Source organism: Saimiri boliviensis, chromosome Y, assembly GCF_048565385.1.
Source record: "Saimiri boliviensis isolate mSaiBol1 chromosome Y, mSaiBol1.pri, whole genome shotgun sequence".
In the NCBI taxonomy this organism is placed as follows: domain Eukaryota; kingdom Metazoa; phylum Chordata; class Mammalia; order Primates; family Cebidae; genus Saimiri; species Saimiri boliviensis.
Window position 1 is genome coordinate 21652963 of NC_133471.1, and position 23177 is coordinate 21676139.

General features: G+C 47.7%; 1 protein-coding gene across 15 annotated transcripts in view; it reads left to right on the forward strand.

Moving 5' to 3' along the window:
* DHRSX (dehydrogenase/reductase X-linked) overlaps positions 1-23177 on the forward strand; it is a 195896-nt gene that overhangs the window by 23079 nt on the left and 149640 nt on the right. For 13 of the 15 annotated variants that reach the window (XM_074392358.1, XM_074392360.1, XM_074392363.1 and 10 more), the window contains exons 2-3: positions 22360-22467; positions 22687-22779. In XM_074392358.1, coding sequence (XP_074248459.1) covers positions 22360-22467; positions 22687-22779 — 201 coding nt within the window. The remainder of the gene's footprint in view (positions 1-22359; positions 22468-22686; positions 22780-23177) is intronic. The other 2 variants (XM_039475505.2, XM_074392369.1) reach the window with 1 other exon arrangement.

Consider the following 23177-nt stretch of genomic DNA (forward strand, 5'->3'; position numbering starts at 1 on the left):
ATGTATATAAATATACATACCCAGCCACCCACCCACACACACAGGCAATGTGATGTTTTGATGCAAATACACATTGTGCAATGATTAAGCTAATTACCATATAACAAGCTAATTAATGCTAATTAACATATTAACAATCAAGCTAATGATCACATTACTGTAACCCTAACTCTAACTAAAATCTATCACCTCACCTACTTTTTGTTGTGGTGAGACTATGTGAAATCTGCATGTAGTCATTTTGAAAGATACGATAGTCACTGTGTGGTGTGATAGAACTCCGAATGTATTTCTTTTATCTAGCTGACAAAATTTAAATTAATAACTTACATTTTTTTGAGAATGTCTCACCCTATCAACCTGGCTGGAGAGCAGCGCCACGTTCATAGCTTACGGCAGACTCCAAGTCCTAGCTCAGGTGATCCTCCCGCCTCGGCCTCCCAGGTAGCTGCGACTACAGGTGTGCACCATCACACCCGATTAATTTTAACATTTTTTGTAGAGATGGGGGTCTTGCTATGTTGCCCAGGCTGGTCTTGATTTCCTGGTCTCAAGGGATCCTCCTGCCTCAGCGTCCCAAGCAGCTGGGATACAGGTCCATGCTTGCACACCCAGCTAATTTTGTCAATGTTTTTTAAGAGATGGGGTTTCATTATATTGCCCAGGCTGCTCTCAAACTCCTGGCCTCCACTGATCCTCCTTCCTCAGCCTTCCATAGCGTTCTGATCACAGTCACGAGCCACTGTTCCTGGCCTTCAGCTGAAATTTCATGTTCTTTGACAAACACTCTGGCAATCTTACCTGGCAACCACCACTCTACTCTCTGCTTTTATGCATTCGGCCTTTTTAGATTCTACGTGTGAGATGATGTGGTATTTGGGTATTTGTCTCTCCGTGCCTGGTTCATTTCACTTCACTTTGTGTCTTCCAGTCTCATCCATGTTGCTGCACATGACAGGCCTTCCTTTTTCATGGCTGCATCCTATTCCATTGTGTGTCTGTGTCACATTTTCTTGATGTACTCATGTGTTCACGGACGCGTGGCTTGATTCCAGTCTTGGAAACTGAGAGTGGTGCAGGGCACAGGGGGTGCAGGTCTCCCGTTGATGGGCTGGTTTCCTTCGGGTACACACCCAGCGGTGGGATGACCCGTGGCCACATTCTAAGGGAACGTCTTCAGTGCCTACATGGTGGTGGTCCCTTGGCTGCATTCCTAGGGAACGTCTTCAGTGTTTACATGGGGGCGGTCCCTTGGCGACATGCTTAGGGAACATCTTTAGTGCGGTCCCTTGGCCAGGTTCTTAGGGAACGTCTTCCGTGTGTACACAGTGACAGTTTCTTGCCCACAAGCTTAGGGAATGTCTTCAGTGTGTACACGGTGGTGGTCCCTAGGCAACATCCTTAGGGAACGTCTTCAGTGTCTACATGGTGGCAGTCCCTTAGCTACATTCTTAGGGAATGTCTTCAGTGTGTACATGGTGGTGGTCCCTTAGCTACATTATTAGGGAATATCTTCAGTGTATACCTGGTGACGGTCCTTTGGCTGCATTCTTCGGGGATGTCTTCAGTGTGTACATGGCAGCTGTCCCTTAGCCACATCCTTAGGGAATATCTTCAGCGTACACATGGTGGCAGTCCGTTGGCCATAGGCTTAGAGACCATCTTCAGTGTGTGCACGGTCGTGGTCCCTTGGCTATATTCTGAGGGAACGTCTTCAGTGCCTACATGGTGGTGGTCCCTTGGCTGCATTCCTAGGGAACGTCTTCAGTGTATACATGGGGGCAGTCCCTTGGCCACATGCTTAGGGAATGTCTTTAGTGCAGTCCCTTGGCCACCTTCTTAGGGAATGTCTTCACTGCGTACACAGTGGCAGTTTCTTAGCCACATGCTGAGGGAACATCTTCAGTGAGGTCCCTTGGCCACTTTCTCAGTGAACATCTTCAGTGCTTACTCAGCGGCGATCCCTTAGCCACATTCTCAGGGAACGTCTTCAGTGCGTACAGATGGCGATCCCTTGGCTGCATTCTTAGGGAACGTCTTCAGCATGTACATGGCAGCGGTCCCTTAGCCATATCCGTAGGGGAACGTCTTCAGGGCTCACGCGGTGGCAGTCCCTTGGCCATATGCTTAGGGAACGTCTTCAGTGCATTCCCTTGGCCACACTTTTAGGGAACATCTGAACTGTGGTAGTGTTGGCGTACGTGATGGTGGTCCCTTGGCCACATGCTTAGGGAACATCTTCAGTGTGGTACCTTGGCCACATTGTTAGGGACCGTGTTTAGTTCATACACGGTGGCAGTCCCTTGGCCGCATTCTTGGGGAATGTGTTAAGTGTGTACATGGTAGTGGTCCCTTGGCTACGTCCCGGGTTCAAGTGATTCTCCTGCCTCAGCCTCCTGAGTGGCTGGGATTACAGGTGCCCGCCACCAAGCCTGGCTAATTTTTTTTTTTTTTAATTAGAGATGGCATTCCTCCACGTTGCTCAGGCTGGTCTCGAACTCTTCTTTAACCATCTCATCTTCTCTCAAACGAGTTATTCTCACTGTTGGGAAGAACTTCTGTGGAAAGCATTGCTTCCAGGTGAAGGTAACTGCCCAGCATGTGATACACCTTAAGGCCGGGCGCGGTGGCTCACACCTGTAATCCCTGCACTTTGGGAGGCCGAGGTAGGTGGATCACGAGGTCAGGAGATCGAGACCATCCTAGTCAACATGGTGAAGCCCCGTTTCTACTAAGAATACAAAAATTACCCAGGCGTGGTGGCGGGCACCTGTAGTCCCAGCTACTCGGGAGGCTGAGGCAGGGGGAATCGTTTGAACCCGGGAGGTGGAAGTTGCAGCAAGCCGAGATCGTGCCACTGCACTCCGGCCTGGTGACAGAGTGAGACTCGGTCTCTAAATAAATAAATAACTAAATGAGCAGAGCACGAATGGTTCCGTTTCTGGACCCATCATTTCCGCTGTCATGTAGAGCGTTTGAGTGACCAGGTCGGGTTTGGGGCTAGCATCTCGCGAGAACCAGAACTCCCTTGGAAAGTGTGTAGAGAACAAACATCACCTGCCAAGTACGCTGTTTTGCGTGGTACCTCGACTGGAGTTGTTTGGTTTTCTGTAAGCATCTTGGGATATCTGCCCAGAAATTAGAACCCTGGCCTAAAGTAAGGTTGAGGGCCGGGCATGGTGGCTGATGCCTGTAATCACAGGACTTTGGGAGGCCGATGTGGGAGGGGAATCCCTTGAGTCCAGGAGTTTAAAAGCAGCATGGGCAACGCAGTGACACCCTCATCTAGATACAAAATTAAAAAATAGCTGTGCGTCGTGGTGTGCATCCAGTCCCACGTAATTGGGAGGCTGAGATGGGAGGATCGCCTGGGAGGGGAGGCTGCAGTGAGCCATGATGACACCACTGCACGACATATTGGGTGACAGAGCCAGACCCTGCATCGAAGAAACGCAAAAGAAAGTAAAATGAGATTGAGAATAAAAAAATAAAAAGTAACGAAAATAAATACAATTAAACACAAATAAAAAGTAAATTGAGGTCATACTCAGCCTCTACATTGACATGCATGGTGTTCTTGTTTCTAGGAAATCGTGGCTGGGTTTTCCTGGAAAATAATGCAGGGATTTGGGCACATTCATGCTGGGAAGGGTATTGTCGCCGGCACAGGATACAAACACATGTCGTTCACCAGCCAGCATGTTCACTACTCATGACGCTGACGGCCAGTGTGTTGCTTTTGTACCGAGCTGTATTCATACCTGGGTGGAACTGAATGTATACACACACACACACACACACACACACACACACACACAATATGTATTATAGCATACAATGTAATTAGATAGAATATATATGCATGTCATATGTAATAATATATAGTATATACATTATATGTATTATAGCATACAATGTAATTAGATATATATGCCTATCATATATAATAATATATAGTATACACATTATATGTCATAGATACATAATATAATGACATGACATCTTTCCTGAATAAGTGTGGATGGACGGGGGGCTTGGGCGCTCGCCAGCAGTTGGCTCCCTCACAGCAGCCAGCGACCATCCCTGGCCCACGTGACTCACTGGACCAGGCGCGAGCGTGGATTTCTCATCGGTCATCGAGTCGGGTCTGCAGGCCAGACCTCCGCAGGTGGCGATCCACACGTCAGCTGTGAACGGTGCACACAGAGGACCTGGGCCCCGCGCTCTTGACGAGAATCTAACGCCTGACGCCGTCACCCTGCTCCCATCAGCCCCACGTGGGACCGTCCGGTTGCAGGCAGATAAGCTCAGGGCTCCGCCTGAATCGACATCATGGCCAGTTTCATAATTCCTTCATCCTATAATACCGTGTAATTATTTAATTGGTTCAATTTATTATACTTTAAGTCCTGGGGCACGTGTGCAGAGCATGCAGATTTGTTACCTGGGTACACACATGCCGCGGTGCTTTGCTGCATCCATCCCACCATCATCTACATTAGGTATTTCTCCCGATGCTCTCCCACCCAATCCCCCCACCCCCTGCTCTCCCTCCCCAGCCCCCTTCCACACCCTGACAGGCCCCGGTGTGTGATGTTCCCCTCCCTGTGTCCCACTTATGAGTGAGAACGTGCAGTGTTTGCTTTTCTGTTCCTGCGTCAGTTTGCTGAGAATGACAGTTTCCAGCTTCATCCATGTCCCTGCAAAGCACACGAACTCATCCTTTTTCATGGCTGCATAGTATTCCATGGTGTCTATGTGCCACATTTTCTTTATCCAGTCTGCCCTTGAAGGGCATTTGGGTAGATTCCAAGCCTTTGCTGTTGTGATAACCCCTTTATCACTTTTTGTTGCATCTATTTGAATCGTCTCTCTTTTCCTTTTTATTAGTCTGGCTCGTGGTCCGTGTGTTTTGTTGAGCTTTTCAAAAAACCAGCCCCTGGATTTATTGGAGGGTGTGTGTGTGTGTGTGTGTGTGTCTCCTTCAGTTCTGCTTTGATCGTAGCAATTTCTTGTCTTCTGCTGGCTTTTGAGTTTCTTTGATCTTGCTCCTGTAGCTCTTCTTTTTTTTTTTTTTTTCTTTTGAGACGGAGTTTCGCTCTTGTTGCCCAGGCTGGAGTGCAATGGCGCGATCTCGGCTCACCGCAACCTCCGCCTCCTGGGTTCAGGCAATTCTCCTGCCTCAGCCTCCCGAGTAGCTGGGATTACAGGCACGCGCCGCCATGCCCAGCTAATTTTTTGTATTTTTAGTAGAGACGGGGTTTCACCATGTCGACCAGGATGGGCTCGAACTCTCGACCTCGTGATCCACCCACCTCGGCCTCCCAAAGTGCTGGGATGACAGGCTTGAGCCACCGCGCCCGGCTCCTGTAGCTCTTTTAATTGTGACGTTATAATGTAATAATAATACAAGCTGGAAACCATCGTTCTCAGGAAACTGACACAAGAACAGGAAACCAAACGCCGCATGTTCTCACTCATCCATGGGTGTTGAACAATAAGAACACACGGACACAGGCTAGGGGAGGGATGGCATCAGGAGAAATACCTAATGTAGATGACGGGAATGGGTGCAGCAAAGCACCGTGGCACGTGTGTACCTATGTAACAAACCTGCACGCTCTGCACATGGACCCTGGAACTTAAAAAATACAGAGTGCACACTCAGTCGAATGCCCTTGAATCATCCCACAGTCACCCCCACCCCACATCCATGGGAAAATTGTCTTCCATGAAACTGGTTCCTGGTGTCACAACCTGCAGGAGCGCTGGACAGAGGAATCTGGCAGAGTGTGGTTTGAAGGTCTCTGTGGATGCTTTGCTGTGCGTCTTGCGTGAATGAATGCATATATACATGTCTGTGTACATCCATGCTGTGGTGTGTGAGTAGATGAAGCTGCAGCGCGTTCTCCTCCTCCTCTGCCGTCCAGTAGTACTGGATCATTCTCTTTCTGAAATGAATGACCGTTCATTTTTTCCCCACATGGTTATGCACCACGACAGAGGCTTGTGAAGCATCAGAAATGCATCATCTCAGGTTCGGCTACAATGGTTGCTATATATTGTTCCGTCAGCCATTTTTCACGAATTGCACTTTTTTTTTTTTTCTTTTGAGATGGAGTCTCGCTCTCTCGCCACGCTGGAGTGCAGTGGTGCGATCTCAGCTCACCACAACCTCCGCCTCCCGGGTTCAAGCGGTTCTCCTGCCTCAGCCTCCCATGTAGCTGGGTTTACAGGCACCTGCCACCAAGCCCAGCTAATTTTTGTATCTTTAGCAGAGACGGGGTTTGTCCATGTTGGTCAGGCTGGTCTCGAACTCCTGACCTCAAGTGATCTGCCCGCCTTGGCCTCCCAAAGTGCTGGGATTACAGGTGTGGAGCACCGTGCCCATGTAATCGGTCTTTCATCTGAATGATGAATACCAGAATCTCCAGCGCTCCAGCTCCGTGCCCTGCTGTTCATGATGACATAAGCTTTGCCTCCATTTAAATAGCTGTATTGAGAAATAATTCACACAGCATACCATCATCCACCCATGAAGTTACAGAATTCCGTGGTTTTGAGATATTTGCAGAGTTAGTCAAGCACCGCCACTAGGTACCCTCTGGGACGATTTTAGCAACCTCAGAGGAAGCCGTGTACCCATTAAGCAGCAAATCGTCTGTCTGCCTTCCTCTAGCCCCTCCGTCCTGACAACCACAAATCTGGTTGCAGTCGCCATGGATTTCTATCACCCGGATATTTCTCTCTCTTTGGAGGCACTTCCACTCTTGTTGCCCAGGCTGGAGTGCGACGACGCGGTCTCGGCTCACTGCAAACTCTGCCTCCGGATTCAAGCCCTTCTCCTGCCTCAGCCTCCCGAGGAGCTGGGATGACAGGTGTGGGCCCCCAGGCCTGGCCATTTGCTATTTTTAAGTAGAGACAGGGTTTCTCCACGTTTGTCAGGGTGCTCTCAGGTGTCTCAACTGCTGACCTCAGGTAATCCGCCCGCCTCGGCCTCCCAAAGTGCTGGGATTACAGGCGTGAGCCACCGCGCCCGGCCCCTGTGTTTCGTATTTTTAAAGAATAAAACACATGGCATAAGTGTAGATTTATTTATATACTTATTTATTTTAGAGACAAGGTCTCGCTCTGTTGCCCAGGCTGGAGTGCTGTGGTCAGTCACAGCTCACGGCACCTACAACCCCTGGGCTCACACGTTCTTCCCACCTCAGCCTCGCACGCAGCTGGGACGGCACGTACAAGCCGGCATGCCTGGCGGAGTTTTCAATTTCTTTGTAAAGATGGGGTCTTGCTGTGTGGCCAAGCTGGTCTCACACTCCTGGCCTCAAGTGATGGCCTCACCTTGACAAAGTGTGGGGACTACACTGCTTCCAGCCTAAACGGATTTTTTTCTTAAATTGTATTTTAAGTTCTGGGGTCCAGGTGCAGAGTACACAGGTTTGTTACGTAGGTGAACATGTGTCGTGGTGATTTGCTGCATCCGTCCCCCCGTCATCTACAGTAGGGATTTCTCCTAATGTTCTTCCTCCCCTTGTTCCCCACCCCCTGCTCTCCCTCTCCAATCCCCCCACCCCCTGACAGGCCCCAGTGTGTGACGCTCCCCTCCCTGTGTTCTCATTGTCCAACACCTGCCTATGAGTGAGAACATGCGGTGTTTGGTTTTCTGTTCCTGTGTTAGTTTGCTGAGAATGATGGTTTCCAGCTTCATCCATGTCCCTGCAAAGGACACGAACTCATCCTTTTTGATGGCTGCATAGTATTCTACGGGTTCTCATTGTTCAACTCCCACTTACGAGTGAGAACATGTGGTGTTTGCTTTTCTGTTCTTGTCAGTTTGCTGAGAATGATGGTTTCCAGCTTCATCCATGTTTTTACTGTGAGATGATTGCAGGTTTATAAGCAGTTGTCAGAAATAATATGAAAGAATCTTGTGTCTGCTTTCCTCAGTTTCCCCCCAGCAATAGCATCTTGCAAAGCAATAATACAACATCGCAAGGACTATATTGACATTGAGGCAATAACCCACCAATCTGACTGGTTTAGGTGTATGCATGTGTGTTTTCGTATGGAGGTCTGTGCAATTTCCTGGCCTGTGCAGGTGTGTGAATCCAGCACCATCGTCAGCAAACAGAACGTTTCTTTCAACTTCCTGTTTTTTTAATCTTTAGATGGAATCTTGCTCTGTCCCTCAGACTGGAGTGCAGTGGTTCGAACTCTGCTCACTGCAGCCTCCGCCGCCCGTGTTCAAGCCATTCCCCTGTCTCAGCCTCCCGAGTAGCTGGGACTACAGGCACATGCCACCATGCCCAGCTGATGCTTTCTACTTTAGTAGAGACGGGGTTTCTGTATGTTGGCCAGGATGGTCTCGATCTTCCGACCTCTGGATCCGCCCGCCTGGGCCTCCCAAAGTGCTGGGGTTACAGGCGTGAGCCCCTGCGCCCGCCCATGTTCCCATTTCTCTGTCTGCACAACTGTATCCTCCCTCAACCTCCTATCCCTTCCCGAACCCCTGAGAATTACTGGTCTATTCTCTTTCTGTAACTTTTCTCATTTCGAGAATGCCGTATAAATGGAGTCATACAGAGAGTAACTCCTTTCAAATCCTGTATTTCTTCCCCCCTCCCCCCCAATACAGTTCCCTGGAGATCCATCCAAGTTGTTGCTGAGAACAATAAGACGTTTCCTTTTATATAACACGTGCAAAAAGGCGTTTACAAAACGACAAACTATTGCCATTTTGATTATAAACAAGGCAGCCACAGGTGGCTTTTGTGTGTATCTTAGCTTACGTGTGGGAGTGTATCTGTGCAGTGAATTCTTCAAAGTGGAATTACTGAGCCAAAAAGAACATGTGTATACATTTTCCTTTTCCTGTTTATTTTTTTATTTTTTTATTTAAAAAATTTTTTTTTTAAAGAGACTGGGTCTTGCTCTGTCATCCAGCCTGGAGTCATAGCTCACTGAAGCCTCGACATCCTGGGCTCAAGTGATCCTTCCCTTGCAGCCTCCAGAGTGGCTGGGACCACAGGCAAGCATCACCACATCTGGCTAATTTATTTTTATTTTTGTAGAGAGAGTGTCTTGCTGTGTTGCCCAGGCTGCTCCTTCCCCTAGCCTCCAGTGATCCTCCCTCCTTGGCCTCCCAAAGTGCTGGGATTACAGGCCTAAGCTACTACTGACTGCATGTAACCTTTCAGGAGTCACATTCAACCTGTCTCTTATGATAATATAGTCTTGGTGGGCGCATTTGAACTGAGTAGGAAAACTTCTAATTTCACCAAGGCATTTCCATTCTGGATACGACCCTGGTCTTCAACCTGTTCTGTCTGATGGATGAAAGCTGCTAATGGCTTTATTCATTATTTCTCGATGAGCGAGACTGAACATTCATTGTTTCATATGCTTACATTTTATTTTATATCTCTGAATTGTATATTCATTTCCTTTACCCATTTAGGGAAGGACTGGGGTTTGGTTACAAGAGCTCTTATTTTTATTTTATTTTATTATTGTGTTTGAGATGGAGTTTCGCTCTGTCACCAGGCTGGAGTGCGGTGGCGCGATCTCAGCTCACTGCAACCTCCGCCTCCCGGGTTGAAGAGATTCTCCTGCCTCAGTCTCCTGAGTAGCTGGGACTACAGGCTCATGCCACCACGCCCAGCTAATTTTTGTATTTTTAGTAGAGATGGGTTTTCACCATGTTGGCCAGGACGGTCTCGATCTCCTGACCTCACGATCCGCCCTCCTCGGCCTCCCAAAGTGCTGGGATTATAGGCGTGAGCCACTGCGCCCGGTCACAAGACCTCTTTATAGACAAAAAAAAAAAAAAAAAAAAAAAAAACCAAATTCCCTTACCTGTTGGCTGCAATTTGTCATATGTCTGTGGATGTTACCTGAGGCAGTTTTGATTATATACAACTAAAACATTTTTAGGTAGTGTATCATTTTTCTTTTCAAACTTGTGCATTTTGTTTAGAAAAGGCATCTTAAACATGAGATTACATGCGTTTTTCAGCTTTTATTGATACATAATAATTGTACCTATTTATGGGGTGCATGTGATATTCTGATACATTGTGCACCCCCAAAATGTGCACAATTATTTGTACATATTTATGGTCTGATGATCAAATCAGGGTGTTTAGGGTATTCATCACCTCCAACATTGATTCTTTTAATTTTTCTCTTTTTTGAGACAGAGTCTCGCTCTGTCACCCAGGCTAGAATGCAGTGGAGTGACCTTGGCTTACAGCAACCTCTGCCTCCTGGGTTCAAGCGATTCTCCTGCCTCAGCCTCCCGAGTAGCTGGCATTACAGGCGACTGCCACCACGCCCAGCTTATTTTTGTACTTTTGGTAGAGATGGGGTTCCACCATGTTGGCCCGGCTGGTCTCGAACTCTCGACCTCAGTTGATCCGCCCGCCTTGGCCTCGCAAAGTGCTGGGATTACAGGCTTGAGTCACTACGTTCGACCCCATTGATTATTTTTCTTGTGCTGGGAACATTTCAGATCTTCTAGCTACTTTGAAATGTAGAATATATTCTTGTTGACTATTGTCACTGCATTGTGCTGTCAGACACGAGAAGTTCTTTCTTTTTTTTCTTTTTTTGAGACGAAGTTTCACTCTTTTTGCCCCAGCTGGAGTGTGACGGAACCATCTTGGCTTACCGCACCCTCTGCCTTCCAGGTTCAAGCAGTTCACCTGCCTCAGCTTCTTGAGTAGCTGGGATGACAGGCGTGCACCACCACGCCCGGCTACTTTTTGTATTTTTAGTAGTGACGGAGTTTCTCCATGTTGGCCAGGCTGGTCTCGAACTCCTGACCTCAGGTGATCCGTCCACCTTAGCCTTCCAAAGGGCTGGGATCACAGGCATGAACGTTCTGGGGCGCATGTGCAGACGGTGCAGGATGGCTGCATAGGTGCGTCCATGGCAAGGTGGTTTGCTTCCTCCATCTCCCGGTCACCTCTATCTGGCATTTGTCCCCGTGTTATCCCTCCCCAACTTCCCCAGCCCCACTGTCCCTCCCCAACCCTCCCAACAGACCCCAGTGTGTGATGCTCCCCTCCCTGTGTCCATGCGTTCCCACTGCTCAACAGCCACCTGTGAGTGAGAACATGCAGTGTCTGCTTTTCTGTTCTTGTGTCAATTTCCTGAGGATGGTTTCCAGATTCATCCATGTCCCTGCCAAGGACCCAAACTCATCCTTGTTTATGGCTGTGTAGTATTCCATGGTGCAGATGTGACACATTTTCCTTGTGCCATCTATCATTGGTGGGCATTTGGGTTGGTTTCAAGTCTTTGCTATTGTGAACAGCGCCACTATGAACATACATGCGCATTTGTCTTTATAATAGAATGATTTATAATCTTTTGGATATATACCCAGTAACGAGATTGCTGTATCTTAAGAAACGACACGACCAGCGTGTTTCTGTCTGGTATTTGTACGATTTAATCTTTACGCAGTCGAACCTTTGGGCCACCTCTGGTTTACTTAGTGGTGAGATGTGAGCTTTGTGTGTGAGAGCTATTAGTTTGGTATTTCCCCAAACCTCGGCTGCCGCTGAGGCCAGCCTTCCAAGTTGGATGGTTACAATGAGGGCAGTGAGCTGAGGGCATTGGAAACGGCGCAGGTTGCGGAAGGGAGCTTCCTCTCAGGTCACCCTACCACCGCATGCGTTTGGCCAACTGTGTGACCTTCAGAGATGCCGGCGACCTTTCCTCTTACTCGAGTTGTGACTTTCCCTGGCATCCTGAAGCCGTGAGGCTGCAAATCTCCCTGAATTCAGAAGGAAAGAGGGGCGCTTTCCTTTTGATTTTTATTGTCACCTTTTATTGAAATTCCAGGTTCCACATGGAGGCTGTGCAGGGGCGTTCCACAGGTAAACGTGTACCGTGGTTCTCTGCTGCACGGATAAACGCATCACCTAGATAGGCAGCTCGGCATCCACGACCTGTTCTTCCTGCCCCCTCAACTCCTGTGTCCATGTAGTGTCATCACTCAGCGTCCACTCAGAAGGGAACATGCCGGCTGGGCGTGGTGGCTCACCCTGTCATCGCAGCACTTTGGGAGGCCGAGGTGGGTGGATTGCCTGAGCTCAGGAGTTCGAGACCACACTGGCCAACACGGTGAAACCCCGTCTCCACTAAAATACAAACAAGTAGCTGGGCATAGTGGCGTGTACCTGTAGTCCCAGCTACTCGAGAGGCTGAAGCAGGAGAATTGCAACAACCCGGGCTGTGGAGGTTGCAGTGAGCCGAGACTGTGCCACTGCACTGCGGCCTGGGTGACAGAGGTAGACCCCATTTCAAAAAATAAAAATAAAATAAAGGAAAAAAGAACATGCCATGTTTGGTTTTCTGTTCCCATGTTGGTTTGCTGAGGATAACGGCTTCCAGCTCCATCCACGTCCCTGCAAAGGACGTGCTGCTGTTCCTTTTTATGGCTGCATAGTATTCCATGGTGTCTAGGTACCACACGTTGTTCATGCAGTCCAGCACCGATGGGCATGTGGGTGGATTCTCTGTCTTCGCTGTTGTGAACTGTACTGTGTCACTGTCCTTGCAGCCTGCTGCACACCCAGCAGCTGTTCAGACAGGAGTCGCTGGCACAGGGTTTCCAGTCACCGCGGGTGCACCTGAGTTCAAGTTGCATCCGGAACTGAACCGAAAGAGAACTTGTTTGTTGATGTCAGGGGCAGAGGGACTGGCCATCTACGAGTCTCTGATGAACACAGGATGAAAGGATGATGAGGGGCTGGGTGAGGTGGCTCCCGCCTGTCATCCCAGCACTTTGGGAGGCCGAGGCAGACGATCACCTGAGGGCAGGAGTTCGAGACCAGCCTGGCCAACATGAATAAACCTCATCTCTGCTAAAAATACAAAAATCAGCCAGGCGTAGCCGTGGGGGCCTGTAGTCCCAGATGCTTGGGAGGCTGAGGCAGGAGAATCGCTTGAACCAGGGAGGCAGAGGTTGCAGTGAGCTGAGATCAAACCATTGCACTCTAGCCTGGGCGACAGAGCAAGACTCTGTCTCTAAATAAATAAATAAATAAATAAATAAATAAATAAAGGGAAAAGATGTAAAGGGTGGGAGAAAGGAGGGTGAGGGAGACAGTCCAGGTGATTGAGAGTGATCACATCTGTTTGCAATTGGACTTTCGGGGGGTGCTGGGGGTGCTGGGATGGATTTGTAGTATAACAAAGCAGAGCCATGGAGACGAGCTGGCAGAGGGAGTGCACGTGGCCCATCCGCCGTCCGACGGAGCTCCGCCTCTCCAGTCCTGGTGTGTGTGTGTGTCCATGTGTGTGTGTGCATGCATCAGGGTGTTAGGGTCCTCATAAAAGGTTAATTGGAGTCGTAACGCCCAGTAACCTGTGAATATGACCTTATTTGATAGTAAGTTCACTGCAGATGATTAAGTGAAGTAAAGGTCACTAGGGCGGACCCTACTTCCACATGACTAGTGTCCTTGTAAGGAGGGGATATTGGCCAGGTGCGGTGGCTCATGCCTTTACTTCCAGCACTTTGGAAGGCTGCTATGGTTTGGCTCTGTGTCCCCACTCAGCTCTCAGCTGGAATTCATCTCCACACGTCCAGGGAAGGATCTGGGAGGCGGAGGTTGTGGTGAGCTGAGATTGTGCCACTGTACTCCAGCTTAAGCAACAGAGTGAGACTCCGTCTCAAAAAAAAAAAAAAAAAAAAAAGACTCTAATGAAATTACCAGTAGGAGACACCAGTCTGACATTAAATAACACAAACGATTACCTCTTAAAAGTTACACGTTTGTTAATTGTCAGTCATTACTGCATTACACAGAACTCTCTTGTCAAATTAATATGAAATATCTTGTTTATGCAGATTTAAAGATGTGTTTGGAAAGCTGTGTTGACTGAGAAAATGGTTAATTATAAAAGGATACTAATTTCTGTCCACTTAGATTTGGAAAATACACAAAGCCACAGAGAAGGACATTAAAATTATTCTTCTGCCCTCTGCAAAATTTTCTGCCATCATTTAAAAATATTTCCCTTTTGGCCGGGCGCGGTGGCTCAAGCCTGTAATCCCAGCACTTTGGGAGGCCGAGGCGGGTGGATCACGAGGTCGAGAGATCGAGACCATCCTGGTCAACATGGTGAAACCCCGTCTCTACTAAAAATACAAAAAATTAGCTGGGCATGGTGGCGCGTGCCTGTAATCCCAGCTACTCAGGAGGCTGAGGCAGGAGAATTACCTGAACCCAGGAGGCGGAGGTTGCGGTGAGCCGAGATCGCGCCATTGCACTCCAGCCTGGGTAACAAGAGAGAAACTCCGTCTCAAAAAAAAAAAAAAAAAAAAAAAAAAATTTCCCTTTTTTCTGGGATTCCAATTATGTATAATATGAGATTATTCGATACTGTCCATGACTCATGGAATCTCTATTTTTATTTTTTCCGCTTTTCTTTTCTTTCTTTATTTCGAGACAGGGTCGTCTTCTGTCACCCAGGCTTGAGTGCACTGGTACAATCATAGCTACTGCAACCTTGAACTCCTGGGCTCAAATGATCCTCCTACCTCCCGAGTAGTGGCAGATTCAGTGTCTGCTGGGGATCTGCTTCCTGGTTCGTAGATGGAGCCTTCTTGCTGTGTCCCTTCATGGTGGAAGGGGTGAGGGGGCTCTCTTGGGTCCCTTTCATAAGGCCACTAATTCCCAGCTAGGGGCTCCACCCTCCTGACCGCATCACCTCCCAAAGCCCCACCTCCCAACACATCACCTTGGGTTTAAAAAATATGTATTAAAAATATAATTTTATGTATTTTATAATTTAATATATTTGTAATATATGTTTATAATTTTATATTTTATAAAAGCTTATTAAATATATATAATGTATTATATAAGTGTAATATATAATATATACATGCATTATATATTATAATTATATATATACATAATATATAACTATACTATATATAAAATATATATTTTTAATATTAAAATTTTATGAAATATATTTTAAATTTATAGAATTCAAAATTTATAAAATATATAAAATGTATATATTCCAATTATATATTTTAAATTATATAAATATAAATTTTTTATATATTTATATGATACATAAATATATAAATTTAAATAATTTAAAATATAAATGTATAAAATATATAAATTTATATAATTTAAAATATATAAAATATATTTTAAATTCATGTATTTTATAAAATATATATAATATATATATATATAATTTTATATATATAAAAAGAAATACGTCTTTTTTGTGTGTAGAGTGCTATGCACAGGCTTTCTGGGTAGCATGTATGCCGTGAAATGGGGATGTTTCGGAACCTGTGTTCTGGTCCATCATGTGTTAACTGTGAAGTTTGCCTCCTTGCCTTGCTTTGAGATGACAGATGAGGACTAACCATGTGCTCAAGATCAGAAGGTCAGGTGTTCGAGACCAGCCTGGCCAACATGGCGAAGCCCCGTTTCTACTAAAAATACAAAAAAAAAAAAAAAAAAATTAGCTGGGGTTGGTGGCAGGCACCTGTAATCCCAGCTGCTCAGGAGGCTGAGGCAGGAGAATTGCTTGAACCCAGGAGGTGGACGTGGCAGTGAGCCAAGATTGTGCCACTGCACTCCAGCCTGGGTGGCAAGAGCAAGACTCCATCTCAAAAAAACCCAAAGAAACAAAACAGATGAAGCTGTTGCCTGCTTTTTCTGCTTTTTGTTTTTGACACTCAGAGCTGTGACACGTTTCATCCATGTAAAGATGTGAGCATGCAGTGGTGCTCACGTTACACAGGCGGCTTTTCCCGGTGAGTACAACGCATCCCAAACGTGTTCCCCGCCTTTTAACCAGGGACAAATGGAGGCTGAGTGGGTGAGGGGTGAAAGCATCATTTGAACCACGAACCGTGGGAAGTGAGCGTCTTGCTTGCCACATTGTGGGACTCCCCCCCCCCCGCCCCGCCCTCCTATCTCTTGGATAACTGAGTCCTCAAGATCTCATATTTGTACAAAGAAGGTTGAGTTTGATCTAATGTTCCTGCCTGCAGTGGCATTCTGGAAAGATTTGTAGAAACCTTAGTAGCCATAAATACATCAGAAGAGAACAGCCTTCTTATTAATGCAGAACATCTTCCCAGGAAGTAAACTCGGGAAGGTAGCAGGTAGCAGTTCCTTCTAGCAGAATCAATTCCACGTGTGTAACAGTGCCGTGGGTATTCTGAAGGACCAGGGCTTTGCAGTTCTGTATTAGGTTAGTGCCTTGCGTGTGGTTTTCCTGATGGACTGGAAACCAGGGATGTGAAAGTCATGATCGGGGTGGGAGACTCGTCATGGTCTCTGGGGAGGTGTCTCTGTTCCAGCATCACCCTTCGCCATTTTCTCTGTAGGGTTATTTCTTCCTTATATCAGCAAGCATTTCTGTGTAAACCTAAATTACTGTCCTTTCAGGGTCTCCGAGGAGGCATCCCTGTTCCAGCAGCATCCTTTGCCATTTTCTTTGTGGGGTTCTCTCTTCATTTCGTTAGCAAGCATGCTATGCTCATGGGTGTCATCTCAGCAAACACCAACCATACCTCTGCTTATTGGAAACAGTTTATAACAAGTGGATCCACTCAGGTCTCTGGCTAGGAGATGAAAATTTTCACATGAGCTTCAGCCACTCTGGGCCATCCCACGATACCTCACGGCTTGGAGGTAGCAGAGATTGCTCCTGCATGCCCCTACTGAGGCTGGTACAATGAGTCATCTGGGGTTCACACTGGCAGTGTACCTCGTATCTTGAGGGTAGATTCCTGGAAGTGATTTTGCCGGATCAAAGGATGCGTACACGTGTCACTGTGACAGATACTGGTCAATTTACTCCACAGGGATTTCGCCATCTTGCCTTCCCACCCACCGTGTCTGTGAGTGCCTGATCTTCACAGACTTATTGGAGAAACTTGATGCCAATGCTTTGGAATTTTTCTCAGTCTGATAAGAGATAATGCTTCATACCATTTGACCCAGCAATCCCATGACTGAGTGTATACCCAAAGGATTATAAATCATTTTACTCTAAAGATACATGCACATGTATGTTTATTGCAGCACTATTTGCTATAGCAAAGACTTGGAACCAACCCAAATGCCCATCAAGGATAGACTGGATAAAGAAAATGTGGCACATAGATGCCATGGAATACTATGCACTCATGAAGAAGGATGAGTTCATGTCCTTTGCAGGGACATGGGTGAAGCTGGAAACCATCCTTCTCAACAAACTGACACAAGAACAGAAAATCAAACACCACATGTTCTCACTCATAGGCGGGTGTTGAACAATGAGAACACGTGGACACAGGGAGGGGAGCATCACACACCGCGGGGCCTGTTGGGGAGTGGGCGCTAGGGGAGGGATAGCAGGGGGTGGGAGGATGGGAGGGGGAGAGCATTAGGAGAAGTACCTAATGTAGATGACGGGGGGATGGGTGCAGCAAATCACCGCGGCACGTGTAGACCTGTGTAACACAGCTGCAGGCTCTGCACACGCATCTCACAACTTAAAGCGTTTCAGTGCAGTCTGAGCATGTCTCTTATCAGGTATAAAGGAGAACATATGTGTTGAGGGCCACTTGAGTCTGTTCTGTATATAAACTGATATTTTCGCCCTTTTCTCTGTAGCATATTTGGGGTTTGCCTGGAGCTGAACTTTTTAGTTATCTGAAAACCAGGTGTTAATATTTCTGACAGAAGTTGCAGATTTTCTCCGAGCTCATGATTTGTTTTACTCTCTGGTTATGGAGATTTGTTTTGTTTTTTTACCATGTATTTGTTTTTTTTTTTTTCTTTTTTAGCGTCTTGTTCTGTCACTTAGGCTGGAGTGCAGTGGCACGGTCTTGGCTCACCACAGCCTCCATTTCTTGAACTCAAGTGATCCTCCCATCTCAGCCGCCCAACTTGCTGGGACTACAGGCACACACCACCACGCCTGGTGAATTAAAAATTTTTTTTTGTAGACTCGAGGTCTGTCAGTGAGTTCAGGCTGGTCTTGAGCTTCTGGCCTCAAGTGATCCTCCCACATCAGCCTCCCAAAGTGCTGGGATTATAGGTGTGAGCCACTGCCCCTGGCCTGTTTTTTTATCATGTGATTTTTTTTTTTTTTTAAATGGTGAAATTTCTCTAACGATCTTTCTGATTTTTGGCTTCGGAAGTCTTTCCTTCCTGCGGAGGTTAAAGTCTTCATGCCTTCCTGTACTGTTCTCATGGTTTAACGTTATCTTGGCCTTGGAGCTCATTGTGAAGCGCTGTGAGGTCTGGATCTAATTTTATCTCTTTGCTGATGTGCCTTCAGGTCGCCTGACACCACTTATTAAAGCGCCCATCTTTGCCGTTTTTGTCATATAGTAAATTTCCACATGCAGTTGGCTTATTTCTGGAAATTCTACCCTGTCCCTTGCTCTGTTAACGCCTTCAGCACCTCCCATCTAATTACAGAGGCTTTTGCACATGTTTTAAGGGCTGGTGAGTTCTCAGCCTTTGTATGTGTCAGAATGTTCCTCTTTGCCTCCCCATTGGGAAGTCTTTTTCCTATAGGAATGTTAGAATTGATTTGTCCAGTTTGCATAAAAGAAATTCTGTGAGCCATTTTTATTGGATCATATCAAATTTGCCTTTTGACTTGGGTGATTCGGAGGCTCTAAGGGTTGTTATCAGTTTAGATGTTTTTATCAGCCCTCTAACTCATATTTTAGATTCGGGGGTAGATATGCAGGTTTGTGCCCTGGGTACCTTGCGTGACGCTGAGGTGTGCAGTGCGAAGGATCCCGTCACCCAGGGAGTGCGCATAGTGCCTGATAGCTTTCCAGCCCTCGGCCCATCCCTTCGTCACCCGCCATATTTCTCAGTGTATGTGGTTCCCATCTTTATGTCCATGTGTCCTTGATGTTTAGCTCCCAGTAATAAGTGAGAACATGCGGCATTTAGTTTCCTGGTTCTGTGTTAATTCGTGTAGGATAATGCTCTCCACGTACATCTATATGGCTGCAAAGCACATGATCCCATCCTTTTTAATGGCTGCGTAGTATTCCATGGTATAGATTCACCACATTTTCCTCTATCATTTGACCCAGGATTGCCATTACTGAGTATATTCTCAAGGGAAATAAGTCATTCTACCAAAAAGACATATGCCCTGTGTGTTCATCGCGGCACGATTCAGAGTAGCAAAGACACACAGTCAAACCAGGCGTCTGTCAGCTCTGCATTGGACAAAGTTTGGGTCTTTTGTTTTTGTTTTGAGACAGTCTCGCTCTGTCACCCAGGCTGGAGTGCAGTGGCGTGATCACAGCTCACTGCAGCCTCAACCTCCCAGGCTCATGTGACCCTCTGAACTCAGCCTCCTGGGTAGCTGGGATGACAGCCGTGTGCCACCGTGCCTGGCTCATTTTTTTTTTTTTGTACCTTATTTTGTTTCGTAGAAATAGGGCTTCACCATTTGGCCCAGACTGGTCTTGAACTCCTGGGCTCAAGCGATCTGCCTGCCTTGGGCTTCCAAAGTGCTGGGATTACAGGCATGAGCCACTGTGCCTGATCAGTTTGGGTCTTTTGAGAAACACACAGCAAGAAGGAAGGGGACGTGCCAGAGATTTACTAGGGAAACTGTGTGTGAAGGGCCAACGAGATGGAGGCAGAAGACAGTGGGGAAGGCTTTCCGATTACAGTGTAGGCTCCTCATACCCATGAAAAGAGAGGGCGTCCCGCCTGCTCTCTGATCATGCTGAGTCCTGACTGGGAAGTCCCAAGGAAGCGCAACGTTGCAACACGTTGTCCCTCCGCAGAACCTCCGAGTGGGTGGCGTCAGGTGACTGTGGCAACCTGCAGTCTGTGTGTGTGTGTGTGTGCCTCTGTGTCTGTGTGTCTGTGTGCGCACGTACATATTTCTCAGCCCCAGTGCCTGCTTCCTGGCCAATTAAAAAAAAAATACTGAACTCTTGTAGCTGGACTTAGAAATGCAGCAAGGATCCATGCTGCTCTCCATGATGCTCTTATTTATTTATTTATTTATTTAGAGATGAAGTTTCACTCTTGTTGCCCAGGCTGGAGTGCAGTGGCACAATCTCGGCTCACAGCAACCTCAGTCTCCCGGGTTCAAGCGATGCTCCTGCCTCCACCTCCCAAGTAGCAGGGATGACAGGCGCCCGCCACCACGCCTGGCTAATTTTTGTACTTTTAGTAGAGATGGGGTTTCTCCCCGTTGGTCAGGCTGGACTTGAACTCCCGACCCTAGGTGATCCACCTGCCTTAGCCTCCCAAAGTGCTGGGATGACAGGCGTGAGCCACCGTGCCCGGCCGCTTTTTGTTAGTGTGTGTGTTTGAGCTGGATTCTCACTACCTTGCCCAGGCTGCAGTGCAGTGGCACGATCGCAGCTCACTGCATGTTTTCAGACCCCACAGGCACCTCAAGGGCACCGCCATGGTGCCATGACATCTCACCAAGACCAAGGGTGTCTTTCCGTTGGCTCAGCTCTACTTCTGTGTCTTTATAGAGGGGCTTGTTTCCTGAGACAGGTTTTTCATGCTCTCGATTACCGAGTCTCATTTGCTGTTCCCGTTGTTCCTATATTACAAGGAGGACTGTCTCTTCTCATGCCTTTTTCTGCTGTCTGTTGTTTTTGTATTTATGGAAGCTGCTGATATTTGCCTCTGAATTCCCTGTCTGGCTACCTTCGGGAATTCTCTTCCTGGATTTGTTTACTGCTGATTTTCTTAGGTGTTTCCAGGCGTACCGTCCTGTCATCCGCAAAACATATTTCCACTCTCCGTCCGCAGCTCTCGTGCCTGCTGTAGTTATCTGACCACATTGGCTAGTTCTCCAACAAGTTAAATGGCAGAGTGCACTCTGTAACCCCAGCTCTCTGGGAGGCCAAGGCGGGAGGATCGCGTGAGCCTTGCGGATTAAGGCTGGTTTTGGCAACACAGCAAGGCCCCGTTTTTTTAACAAAATCAAAATAGTAAAAACTTGCCGGCGTGTGGTGGCTCACACCTGTCGTGCCAGCTACTTGTGGGGGTGAGGAGGAAGGATCGCTCGAGCCCCGGAGGTTGAGTCTGCCTGCAGTGAGCCGTGAGCTTTCTTCAAAGCTTATTCATAACTGGAAGGTGTGAGATCTGGAAAGTTCTAGATGATCGCCAAGCACATCTGTGTATTTAGAGTGGATGGTGTTCCATCCAGGAGACCCAAAGCTCCTTGAGGCAGAGAAGGTGTTTATGGTGACCTGATTTGTTTCCCTGTATGCTGGGCACAGAGTGTGGGTGGCGCGGCACATATTTTATAAAACAGTAAGAGAAGGTTGAAAGATGGACGGAAGGAAGAAAGAAGGAAAGAGTGAGAGAAGGGAATGAAGGGAGGAAAAAGTGAAAGGAAGTAGTAAAGATGGAGGAAAGAGGGAGGGAGGAGAGGAGAGAAGGGAGTGAAATCAAGAGGAGAGGAACGAAAGAGGGAGGGAAGGAGGGAAGGAAAAATAGAAGGAAAGAGGGACGGAAGGGCTGCAGGAAGAAAGGAAAAACGGAAGGAAGAAGGGAAGAAGGAAAGAGAGAGAAGGAATGGAGGACGAATGGAAGGAAGGAAGGCAGAGACACAGCCCCTCAAATGCGGATCACGTACCCGAACCGGACATTCAAGCGCGGTCTCTCTGCACCTGCGGTATCTGCAGCTCTGAAGCCACCTGTGGGAACCGTGCCTTTGACGTTCGGTGTTCTGGTGCTGGACTGCCAGGCCTTGTCAACCCTAGGGAGACCGGCCCTCCCAAAACCAGTGAACCCCGGACCCACTTATGAGCCTGTCTTTCATATGCAAACCCAGCAATCCGGAACCCACACCCCGGCTGTCTTCTCTCCGGGGGCTGCGTGCTCCGCGTCACTCTGCAGCTGCCCTCGGCAGCCACTCTCTCCACAGCGGTGTTGTCCTCTGTGGGGTCCACCACATGGACATCAGGAGCAAGTCTACATTCTAAAACACAAATGAACAAACGTGTCCTGCTCAGGGCTGCCCTGAGAGCAGAGGTTATGTCAGGATTAGCGTATCCGTTCCATCCACCTCTCTGCAGCTCACATTCACAGCGTCTTCCAGAACCTGCCAGGGACTCCCAGGGACTGACAGGGACTTTAGGAGGTGGTGTTTTCTTCTGCACTGTCATTACTCGGGGCTAATCCAGCTTAATACATTCATGCATCCGCAGCCTGTGGGAATTCAGGGGAAACAGGAACAGAAATAATGGAACTCTCACTCCCTTTGGCGTCGTGGGTCTCTGGAGGCTGAATTCTTACAAATATGTGCTTTGCTTTTAAATCTTACTTGGACCATTTTTTTCTTCTTCTCGTTCAGTTTTCACCCCACAACCCGACCGTGTCGCTATAGTGACGGGCGGGACGGATGGCATCGGCTACTCCACGGCGAAGCGTCTGGCGAGACTCGGCATGCATGTGATCATAGGTGAGGACTTTCACAGTTAATTGTGGTTTTTTTCTTTGTTCGGTTGTTTTCTGAGACAGGGTCTCACTCTGTCACCCAGGCTGGGCTGCAGCCGGGCGACCTCACCTCACTGCACCCTCTGCCTCCTGGGTTCAAGCAATTCTCCCATTGCAGCCTCCTGAGTAGCTGGATTTACAGACATGCACCACCCCGCCTGGCTAATTGTTGTATTTTTCGTAGAGACGGCGTTTCGGTGTGCTGGCCAGGCTGCTCTTGAACTCCTGAGCTCAAGCCATCTGCCTGCCTCGGCCTCCCAAAGTGCTGGGATGACAGGTGTGAGCCGCCACGCCTGGGAGGTAGCTCTCAGTTGTTCCTCTAGAGATGTATGCAAACGTTCATTTACAGACAGCAGTTCAGATCTGGGAAACTCGTCAGCGTGATATTGAAACCCTGGAAAACACAGGCAGGGGTAGTGCCCTCTTGGGAACAGATGCATGCTCTGCTTCTATATTGATGCTGGGTCGTTTTCACATGATTTACTGGGAAAAAAATCACGGCATATCTTCATTAGCTTCGGGGGGGGGCGGGGGGCTCTACCGAAGTATCTCAAGGAGATTGGAGGTTGTTTAAAACGCCAAAATTTATCTTCCATGATTCCAGAGGTTGAATTCACAGTGTGGGCGGGGCTCTCTCCTCCTTAGGCCTCGCCGCTGGGCCAGGAGGCGCGTCGT